The sequence below is a fragment of the Pseudochaenichthys georgianus genome, chromosome 14 (genome assembly GCF_902827115.2).
Source record: "Pseudochaenichthys georgianus chromosome 14, fPseGeo1.2, whole genome shotgun sequence".
NCBI classification, from domain to species: Eukaryota; Metazoa; Chordata; class Actinopteri; order Perciformes; family Channichthyidae; genus Pseudochaenichthys; species Pseudochaenichthys georgianus.
The window spans coordinates 18,715,399-18,727,485 of record NC_047516.1 but is presented as its reverse complement, the minus strand read 5'-3'; the positions used below and the strand labels follow the sequence as shown (position 1 = coordinate 18,727,485).

General features: G+C 43.5%; 1 protein-coding gene across 1 annotated transcript in view; it reads right to left on the bottom strand.

Moving 5' to 3' along the window:
* LOC117458205 (ephrin type-B receptor 4a-like) overlaps positions 1-11,295 on the bottom strand; it is a 46,962-nt gene extending 35,667 nt beyond the window's left edge. The window contains exon 1 of the mRNA XM_034098521.2: positions 10,342-11,295. Within this exon, the coding sequence (XP_033954412.1) occupies positions 10,342-10,420 (79 nt within the window). The 5' untranslated portion in view covers positions 10,421-11,295. The remainder of the gene's footprint in view (positions 1-10,341) is intronic.
* Positions 11,296-12,087: the final 792 nt, after the last annotated feature.

Genomic DNA, 12,087 nt, shown 5'->3' with positions numbered 1-12,087 from the left:
CACGATTATGAAATACTTTGAAAACATCCATTTATTGAAAAAAAATTTAACAGTATATTTTTAACAGTTGATTTCCCTGAATTTTAAGTATAATTTTTATTTCGATTACGTTGTTTTCGTAATCGTTGCAAGCCAAAATCGTAATTGCGATTCCATCCATCCATCCATCTTCTCCCGCTTATCCGTGGTCGGGTCGCGGGGGTAGCAGTTCCAGCAGAGAGCCCCAAACTTTCTTTTCCCTGGCGACATCAACCAGCTCTGACTGGGGGATCCCAAGGCGCTCCCAGGCCAGCGAAGAGATATAATCCCTCCACCTGGTCCTAGGTCTACCCCTTGGTCTCTTCCCAGCTGGACGTGCCTGGAACACCTCCCTAGGGAGGCGCCCAGGTGGCATCCTAACTAGGTGCCCGAACCACCTCAACTGGCTTCTTTCGACGCGAAGGAGGAGCGGCTCAACTCCGAGTCCCTCCCTGATGACCGAACTTCTCACCTTATCTCTAAGGGAGACACCAGCCACCCGGCGGAGGAAACCCATCTGGGCCGCTTGTATCCGCGATCTCGTTCTTCCGGTCATGACCCATCCTTCATGACCATAGGTGAGGGTAGGAACGAAAATGGCCCGGTAGACAGAGAGCTTTGCCTTCTGGCTCAGCTCCCTTTTCATCACAACGGTGCGGTAAAGCGACTGCAGTACCGCTCCCGCTGCTCCGATTCTCCGGCCCATCTCACGCTCCATTGTTCCCTCACTCGAGAACAAGACCCCGAGATACTTGAACTCCTTCACTTGGGGTAAGGACTCATTCCCTACTTGGAGTGGACAGTCCATCGGTTTCCTGCTGAGAACCATGGCCTCAGATTTGGAGGTGCTGATCCTCATCCCAGCCGCTTCACACTCGGTTGCGAACCGATCCAGTGAGTGCTGAAGGTCGCAGACCGATGAAGCCATCAGAACCACATCATCTGCAAAAAGCAGTGGTGCAATCCTTAGTCCACCGAACTGCAGACCCCCCCCCCCCCCCCACGACTACGCCTCGAAATCCGATCCATGTATATTACAAACAGGATTGGTGACAAAGCGCAGCCCTGGCGGAGGCCAACCCTCACCGGAAATGGGTCCAACTTACTGCGATTCAAATACGATTAATTGAGCAGCCCTACTTTCAGTATTTCAAAAGAGGATTTCTGTGCTGATGCTTTTGGTCAAATGCTTTACTTTCTTAGATGCCGTCAAAGGCTGACAGAGTTGAGGAGAAAATAAGGCAACTCAAAACTAAAATACATCTAATTCAAAAATATCTCTAAATCAGGCAACTCCTTCAGTGAAATACATATTAAGTGGAAGGGAAATACCATAGAACTAAAATAGATAGAAAACGTACATAGAAAGCTGTCGATATGTTTTGTTTTCCCTCTTGAACAAAACGCAGGTCTGAGAGCTTTCTTCAGACTCTTCGCTGCTCCATGCCTGGGAGCCATCATACATCATCTCGCTGCACTCTGCCCTGCCCTCACTCTACAAACCAACTAGCCTCAAGTTGCATCCCTTCCAAAGAAGTCTTGAAGGAAGCTGATGGTGTGTGAAGCCGGAGAGCAGAACCGTGTCACCGCAGCACAAGCACCATGACAAAGTGCAGGTTATGTGTTGTTTTCAAACACTTTCTCAATCCTTCAGGAATATATTCATCGTCCTGTTTTCTCCGGTCCACTGAAGGGGCCTGAGGTCAGGGGGAGTCAAAGACTGGCACCCCTGCAGGGTGGACACTTCTGGAACACGCAGCGATGAAATCTGGGATGATCTTCCTAAGCAGCGGGGAACTCTGCCACCCCCGTGTTTACCGTGTCTTCCAATCATCACACCAAATAGTTTGCCAGTTAGAAAACGACACGTAAAGATGAATTATTAGCACGTCTTGTGTCACTTCATCATGAACAGAAAGGACTGGGATCAGTTCCAATACGTAGTAGTGTGTTTACATACAGGGCTGGAATTATATGGTATAGAGTTGCAGCAGTATAATTGACTCCCATTAGAGCAGAAAAGCTAGACATTTTATTAACTTATAGGTGAACTATGTTATTTCAATACCGGCTTGATGAAAAACCCACACAGCTCTATATATCACTGCGACGCATTTAACAACTCTCAATGAGCCCCAAAAATGTCTACTGCCGTAGTTTATAACAGTGTTATCAAAGCCTTTACTGAAGCAGAATCTATAATACAAATGGGGGGGGGGGGGGAAGGAAATCTTTCAGCAGAAAACGCACACACACAGCGTTCAGTGACTAATCTGCAGTGGGTGGTGGACAGCTTGAAGCTAACAGTGCAGACTCCAGCTAAATAAACCATCTCAAGATTGACACATCTAGTAGAGATACAAGAAAACAGAATCTCATCGAGAATTTTTCACTTGTGTTCTGACGCGCTTTTAAAAGGAATGGTCCACTCATTAGATAATTAATCAAAACTTCAGTATTTAGTGAAACGTTATGTTTAAACCATACCCTGAAGAAATCAGCGATATTCCCCGGTAAATAATGATTTTATAGCTCTTTTTTATCAAGACCTGTATATTCCGTCTGGCCGCCGCCATGTTTGCCATTTTCAGTAGTCACGTGATGGTCGTGACGTCATCCATGCGTTCACTTTGTCAACACACGGAAACATGGTGGAGTATTTCAGTTCGGACTCGTCAGCAGAGGAACAAGTTTTGACCAATGTGAAGAGATTGGATGGGGGAATTCAGCCATACATATCAGTATGACAATACGACACCCTCTGTCCTTAGACCCTCACATCGTACAAGGAAAAACTTCAGAAGAAAACCCACAGTTTAAAGGGAACATGGGAGAAACCTCAGGGAGAGCAACAGAGGAGGGATCCCTCTCCCAGGACGGACAGACGTGCAATCGATGCCGTGTGTAAATTGAAAAGATAATACATTTGCAACATAGGTAGTCCAAATGTTTGGAAATGCATGTGTGTATAATGGGAAGATGATATAAGATACTATATGTATGCATGTAGTACCACCCTTGCTAGCGATTCCCTCTCTAGTTTAGCATACTCAGCTTCGTTGTCCCTGGCCATAGAATCACGATTTTATGGGGCCGGAAAAACTGGGGGGAAATACACACTAGCCGGTACTACGCTATATGGAAAGGCCACCAAAAACTGTCCTGGCCTGGACGCTAAAGGACGTTAAAATGGGGCTAGCCGCTGCAATGGAAATGCGCTATAACATACCTTATTCTTACTCCGAGCACTACTTCTGCTCCTCCGTCGCTTCACACTTGCAGAGGGCGATTTCTCTACTGGCCGAACTGGTGTCCTGGTCGGTGATGACACCAGAAAGACCGATGGTACTGCATCTCCATTGAGTAATGGTTGTTCTTTAAATCCCATGTTATGTTTGATCATACTCTCAGAGTAGTCGTCCGGAAATGTGAAATGTTCGCTGCATACATGAGCCTGTAAATCTCTCGGTTCGGGCCGGCCACATTTCGCTAGCCACTGCCTCCGAATGTACTTCTTATGCTTACCTTTTGGCAACAGATGGAACCGAGCATTCCGTGGATTGTTCCTATCCGAATTATGGCAATATTTCGCGATACAGTGAGGCATATTTGAATAGAGAAACTACAGTAAATAACATGGAGATCAACGTGTCTTCGAAAACCAAACGCATGGTTTACGTCACGTCCGGGAAATGGCGGCGCCCACAGTGTTGATGTTATTTCGGTATACAATCAGTTTAAAATCACTGATAATGTCATCGGATTAAAAAAAAAAAAAGAGAGACTGGCAAAGACTGGTCTGTTTTATCGGATGATAATTTTTAAAAAATGAGTGTCATGAGCATACCATTCCTTTAAATATTCAAACATGAACAGGCGCACTGAGAGCTAATTCTCTTCATCAGTCTGTGCATAGCTCTTCCATATCCTGCGACTGGGTGTTTGTGTGACCAATATATATATATCAGATAAAGAGGAATTCATCTCTTCAGCAGTGATAGAGCATCATTTTCCTCCATCCGCAAGCTACATTATGTTTTAAGCAAGGAGGGGAATTCAGTAGGTCACGCTGACACTGAATTTCAAAACCACACTTTAGTCCAGTCTCTGAGAGATTGACCGAAGTCAACTATACAAAGACTGTACTTCAAATGATTGGATGGAGTCGAGCAGAGAAAGCAATCAGTAATCATTGAAGAAATGGTAAAAACATGACAGAAAGAAGATTGTGTGAGCAACACCACTTATATATAAAGATACCAAGCTGCCAAATAAAGGTGTTTAATGCTTCTTTATGTGAACTGACCCACTCCTATTTGGAGCACGACTCCCCTTAAAGCTCTGAGCTGCGTGCAGGCAGTAGGAGGGCAGCTAGCGCACAGGAATGTCTCTGCCGCTGGTATAAGAAAGCAGGCCCTGGGAGACATTCAGAATAAAGGTGGAAGCAAAATAGTCACGAGGGTCTTGCGGTTGATGTCGAAACCAAGGGAATTGAATTTGAACTTAAAACGGGCATATCAAACACCAGATGTAGGTCAACCTGTGATGCAGGGATGAAAATGTCCCATACGCAAAGAAATCGAATCAAGCCCACTGATGCTTCAAACGGAGATTTATTTTACATTAAGGTTGCTTTTTTTCTAATCAATTCTCGCACATCCAGCCTCTGACGGTTCGTCGCTGGGCCCCGTTTTGCTTTTACTCCCCTTGAAGATTTCATTCTATTTTTGAATGTAACGACAAAAACCGGCACAAGACAACAATGGCGCTTCACTGAAGATGTTTTGCCGCACAATGCCCAGTGTTCCTCTGTGATTGGCGTGCGAGATAAATGAGAAAGATGGACCGGCGATAAATAGCTCCTTCTCATTTGTTGTCTCCTAATTAAACGCCTTTTTAATCCCTTTTTTACAATCCCATATTCATCCCATCGCATAAATCTCGCATATCTGGCCCCAGGTGTGTCTGATTACTGAATGCAAATAGGCACTATACATACTGTTCTCATTATGCAGTGTGCAGGCGTGCACATACTTGCACCCTCCTTGCCCTCTCGGCACTTGCTCATTCTATTTCGTCGACTCACGCCGGTCTCCCCATCTCTCCTTGACTCACTTCAAAGAGAGCCCCCATCCCTCTGAAAGTGCCATTCTCCTTGGTGCTTCTGGCTGATAGGCTGTGGCCTCATTCCCTCTCTGCTGCAGCCTGTCCCCATTGTGTCCCACTCTCAGAGAGGAGCGTGTGGGTGGAGGAGAGACTGGCTCTCCAAAGTGAAAGCCTGACATGAATGTATGGGCTCGGGTTGAATCCTCTCACCGAGCTAAAATATCATCCACCTGCAATTCCCGGGTGCCATATGCATCCTTCACAGCGATAGAGGAGGGGGGGTGAGGGAGAAAAGACACGGACTGAGGGTACTTGTGGCACTTGGGTGCCTGTTTAACTCTTGAGGAAGCTAATCATGGGATTGAGGTACTGAGGATGATGGGCTACAGGCTTTCAGAGAGGGGGAGGTTGCTTTAAATGCTAATCCCTTTCTTATAAAATTTGGTTCCGTTTAAAAGGATTTCTGGGAAACGATCCACATTTCCACGGCAGGGGAGACAGTCAGCAAGAGAAAACAGCATAGCACCAGTCAAACATCAAGGAGACAGAGGACGTGGAAAGAGTAGCAAAAGAAAAGGCTACATGTCTCTGAAAGAAGGGATTGAGGCTCAAGGAAGGCCTCTCAGATACATCCTTTCTGCGTTTGAGTTTTAAGTTAGATTGAGAAGCATTATGCTATTCATCATGCTAGTTATGTCACGGAGGGCTTAGGAGGCGAAAGAATAAACAGATTGTGTAGGAAATGCAAGATTATTTTTGTTTTTAGTGGGTTGACGTCGATCTTTCCTTCCACATAAGAGCGGTTACGTAAATATGAGCCTTCAATGTTTAAATTCCACGTAAACAAGCATGCTTTTCTGTGAGTGTTGCAGTCTTTTTTGCAGATTGGCTTTCCTCACTGCTTCCACCCGACCGACCAATCACCAGCACTTGACGAAAATGTCGGTGAGCCTGTGCTAGTGGGGAAATGTGCACTGTCAACCCACTCACATTGCAGAAGGGAAATTCATCTGCTTTTATGATTCTTTCTCCGCATCAAATATGTATGGAGATATTGTTTTTAAATTTACAATATGTTTTAAAGCATGCAACTCTAATGGAAGTGTGAATTTATTACTCCGTTATCTCATTCCTCCCACTTGGCCGCTGGCAGATCTACTGAGTGAGCTTAGTGCTCAGGATGAAGGCAGCAGAACAAAATATGTAAATGTCAATTCTTTTTTTTTAGGTTTGCTTCGGATTGGGAGAAGGTGAAATGGGACAAACCCCTACTGTGTGTAAAACTTTGCCACAGACAGTATGACACCCCTCTATGCATCATCAGAGGCTAAAAAGTGCTCTCAGTGTTTTTCACCCTCTCAACGAGTCAGGGTTCTGCTAAACAAATCACACTGGCAGCTGCACTCTCTTGTTGCATGCTATTTGAAAAGATGATTTGTAAATGGAGGGAGGTAACCGCTGCAGTAACATATTGCAGTAGCAGGAGATTTCCAATATACAGAAAGATGAATTTACAACGCTGTAAAAACAGCACTCAGTAAAAGCCTCCAGGCCAAAAACAATCAATTTAGCTAAAGAGACAGCGCCTTTACATGACAGCGATGTTCAGCAGACACTCATACATCAAGATACTTATCCAACACAACTGATGAGTCATGTTGAATCAAACACATGTAATAGAATGTAGACAAGGTGCATTTCAATTTACGTGCTTTTTAGCAATTTCCACTGAGAAAAATACAGAGTGGAATATGGGACATAAAGAAAATCGAAATATTACCAGAAAAGTGTGTATGCTTGTTTGAGATGGAGGAATTGGTGTTTCATTAAAAACAGAATGCAACCAACTGCAATGGAAACAGACTTACGTATTGAATCAGGACATATAGAAAATGTTTGACTTATTCGTCACAGAAGCTTCAGCTCAATCGAAGTTATACGGAAATGGCGGTAGACGAAAACATCAGATCGGTTTTGGAGCCATTAGGAGACTGTAAGCGTCCTAAAACCTGTTTCTGTTGTCTAAACTTAGACTGATGATGCAACATTCTGTGTTTTGCTTGTTTCAAAAATAATTTTCTCGCAATGATAAGTGTTTATTTTGATGCAGTCATCTATTATTTGCTATACAGAAGTGGATGAAAATGTACATTAATTATAATTATCACTTTCAGGGTATATGTATTCAAGGTGGAAATGTGGGCTACATTCGGATACAAATCTAAACATATATGTTAGGAGTGTCTGTCTACAAAGCTGTTTGACTTCAGATGATCACACAGGTTATTCAGTAGCACTAGCTTTTATAAAATGTCTTTGGGTGGTGGACAATAGACAGGAGAGGAGAGAGTACGTCGCCCACTAGGGTGGAAAATTGTCCTCTAAGTTTAGATGAGAGCCGACAAGTTTTGCATCCCTACAGAAAATGATGTTAATATAATTTAGGCTCTGGACTGAGCAGGTAAAGACTGCAGTGCTTTTGTCACTGACTGCATTGTGCCATCGGTAAGAGAGCAAAACTGGATGTGCTAGGAATAACGAGGGGCCGGAAGGAAAACAAAATGGGTACTTTACAGGTTGAGCCTGCGTGTGGGAGGATAAGAAACATTTATAGCGTACATCTGTAATGTCAGAAAATGTGTTTTCAAAATCGCAATTGGACTACATTAGTGGGATTTAATACTGGATAAAAGCGTATGCCTTTTTCCAGATTAAAGCATTGGTTCATGATAGGTCTACATTTTCCAATTCCGGGGGCGAAAATGTGTTTGTTTTTCCTGTGTGTGTGTGGCGAAGATGTGCCTGCATCCTCATTTCTAATTTTCACCCAAAGCCTGTTATTAATTTCCAGCCAAAGTAATTATCTGATCAAGGAGGTCTGTGTTTTAATCTTCACGGAGACAGAAGGATAAGAGATCCAAGGGCTGAACGAGCAAGTGGTGTGTGTAAGTGAGTCTTTTATCCTTTAGTTGGGAAAGGAGGAGAGATTTGGTGGCTGTAAGCTTCATCTACCCTCCCATCAGTTCATTACTGAATTCCCTACTAGGTGGAGAATAAGGGCGAGGATGATCCGGAGCGTGCTGGCAGTGGAGCGGGCCATTACCCAAGACATGGAAACCAGACATCTTGTTCACACTGATGTTCTGGAGTCTGTCTCCGAAACCGTATACAACCCCCTCAGCCCCCGTCTACATGTCTGTCCTCGACATGGAGCGTGTGCTGCACAGGTTTGGAGCAAGCATCTTCAGAAAAACCGGAATGGGAGCCATCTTAACTGAGGTTTCTCTTGATTCTAAAGAAAGGGGACATGTTTGATGATTCGGCCACCAAAAACCGGCTAATTTGTTTGCTTCACACACTTAAATCTAAGGCTAAGCATCTCTTTTGTCCCAATGAGATAAACTCAGAGTTGGGTCAGATGTAGGGCCCCTGCTGTGGATCCTGCAGCCCCAGATGAAGAAGAAGCTTCAGTTCCTTTAATGGTCTGATCCCTGGCTCCCTGAGAAGTTAGACTAAATGTTTAAAGTCTGGGAAAAATCCCAAACTTCTCTCTTGAAATACAGAGTCAACAAGGTTCTTCCCGCAACAATTCAGACTCTCAGTCTGCGGTAACTTAACATCCCCAACACCCTCAAAGAAGAGGCATTTAGTACCAGCGGATACATGACGTTCAGACTCAAGCCAGGAGCAGTTGACAGATTCACGTTCCTGCCACAGAGTATGTGAAACCATGCATGTTCATGGTGTTCCTGTTTACAGCAACTATTGATTGGTATGAACATACTGGGGGAATAGTCTCATTGTTAAAGAGCCCAATGTTTTCTTGGTGAATTTATTTTTCTAGTCACAGAATACCTACAAGTTGGACAGTAGCCAGAGAAATGGCTTTTCTATCAATGTGAGTCGAAATAAGTGTATGTGTTAATTCCCTTTTTTTTTTTTACAATGAGGTGCTAACAAGTGAGGGATAATGATCTAAAAAAAAAAATCCTACAATGTCACCTTTAGCAGCTGTGGGTAAGCCTCAAACAGTGGGGACCAAGAATAGCATGATGGAGAATAAAGAGTAGACTTAACAGGAACACAATAGCATCAGGCCTACACAGCAGCAAGGTGCTTTTGCAAAGCCTACTGTTCAACAGCTCTTCAAGAAACCCAATTGTGGTCCTTTGATCCACAGTAAAACAGTGGCCTATTATTTCCAAAGGCCATTTTCTGTCACTGGATTTACAGAAAGTTGACTCTGTCAGCAGTATTCTTAACTACGCCAAATTAGTTCACTCCAGTACTGACATGTTCCCATTAATGTTGCGAAAAGCTAAATATGTGACAGTAGATTCAAATAAAATAAACACCCAGGCCTTCTAGTTGATACTTATTGTCACTGGGACTCATTCTTCCCACGCTGCATTAAGCCAATCATCCAGACACCGGCCTTGTTGTTATGCTGATGATGTCGAGCTATACTCGCCTGTAAAAGCAGCATTTTATTTAACATTATGACAGCTAATTTCCGACTGTCTTATTTCCCCCCTTCAGGGATCACAAAGCTGATCCGGGACAAATTTCCTGTGAATGTCAAGCCTGCTGCCAGAAAATAATACACATTAATTCAGGATCTAGATTGTGTATTTGATACAAAGTGTGTGATGTTTTTTTTCTTCTAAAAGCTAAATGTGTCACATAGATCTCTACATCAAACCACAGACAATCACATCAAGCCAAACGCACTGAATGTTGTATTCATTAAGGGTGAGTGTGCAATCCTTTGATGACTCTAAAGTGAAATCTAATAGTGACTACGTCTAACAATCCAATTCCCGAAGATAGCAGCAATTTGTTGGCAACAGGGTGGAAGAAACTCAAAAAAACAAGCCAACATCCAGAAGAAGAATACATGGGAAACAATCATAAATGTATCAACAGTTGCATGATGACATTAATATTGGGATTAAACTATGCCTGTAAAATGAGGTACTTTTAATCAGTGAGGTTGCAACCACATCCTGCCATGATATGTCTATGATTACCCCCCTGAGATTTAGGTAATGTTCCTGCGTACCCTTGCATGGAATACACTACTGTACATGTGTGTGGTTTTCCTGCACTCCATTAAAGTGAGGTTCAGGATGTAATACCAATTGGACATGTCTCTCAGCCATGTAACCACAGAAAACAAGTCCAGGCAGCATTTAAAAAGAGAAACTGGAGACTCACCTTCCTCTGCAGAAGCCAGGAGAAACCAGTCCAGGAAGAAGCACCCCAGCAGGACAATGCTCGTGTATGTCAGCTCCATAGTGTTGGTGCTAAGTAGTAAAACAATAAACGACTTCTGGTTAGCCTTGGATTAAAAATCAAGCGGCACTGGCAGCTTGGCGGTGCTCTCACCGACCGCAAACCAGTCCGCATTTAAAGTGGACCTCAGTTCAGGAGCCTCTCACACGGTGGTCAAATCACTGCAGTAAAAATACACTTTGGCTAAGAGCGGTTTCAGACTAATGTGAGTATAAAGCACGTTTTTCCCGTGTACAGTTCTGCAAATAGCAAGCGGACAGCCTGGAAACTTCTGTGGATTGCCCAACTTTGTGTTGTGGTGAAAACAACAGTTAGAAACACGCGTCAGTGTTTCAGCTCAGTCTTCTGTCAACACAGCGGGTGCATGGTCCAAACTTGTGGTGTCCTCGGCTTTAAAAAGCTCTTTGTGCTCCACACGACTTCTCCCAAAAATGCACGGTGACCGAGCAGGCTGAACCGCAACCAGGGCACCTTCACTGCATCTGTGTTAGGCGCAGAAATACTCCTCTTCAGTCGGTTCGTACCTTCTTCCACATGTCCTCTTCATGGTAGGGAAACAATCCACCAAAGTAGGTTTTTTTCCCGTCAAAGCACCACAGTATTTGGGCTGCGGGTGGGGAAATCCACGAAAGGTATTGGGGATACCGCACGACACGTCTAGCCTGGCCCAGATAAAAAGGCAAAAAATGACTGAAAGTAGAGCAAAATGTCTAGTGTTTTCGCCGGGTATGACAGCAGGCTGGAAGAGCAGCGGACACTAAAAGTTGTGCGCTAAAGTAGCGTGTCGGGTTGACTACTGTCTTCTGGTCACCGAGGACTTCATCTCCGCATCAAACCCGGAGTCCAGTGGCACCAGCAAGCTCCGCCCACTACCGTTTCCATAGCAGCAGAGTCAGGCGAACGCGATAAGATACAGGGTTTCCGGAGGGCTGCTTCAAAATAAAATCCATTGAAACAAATTATTTGAAAACAATATTAAATAATTTAAAGATGTTGTTTTCCAAATCCAAGATTATGACTGTTGGCTATACATACTAACAATATGTCTACAGGTCCGATAGGTTTGCTATTCTTTTACATTCTCTTTTTCATAATTGTATTGTTTTTTTATTTGCTATTTATGTTCTTAATTTTTCATTCATTTGTCTTTGTTTCTTTCTGTATATCAAAACACTAAGGCAAATCCCCTTGTACGTGAACATCTTCCTGTTAATAAACCTCATCCTGAGTGCTTGGGAGTTTGCCATATTGCTCTGGAGAACACCAATAATATGTGTAGACCATCCATACTTTCAATACTATATACTTTACACAAGCAAACACCTTATGTAAACATCATATAAACAGCTCCTACGTTAGAATATAGCTTAGGTTGGAACTGTAAATACTCTGTTGACACTTTCTTTTTCCACCCATATTGTGTAGACTATATGTATAAATATATAAGGTGCTTGTTCATGCTGATGCTCACTGTTGCACACAAATTCTAGGATTTTGTTCATGCTAGGACCTATGTATAGCAATTTTTCTTGTAACCTGTTTTCAGTTTACACCAGCAAGGTGTTTTTACATTTAGGGAAACTGGTACTCTGGCACCAATAGTTTTGGTGCAATTTCACTAAACCAAGCCAGCCCTGTCTATTCCTTCTCTCTGTCTCAAATTCAGGT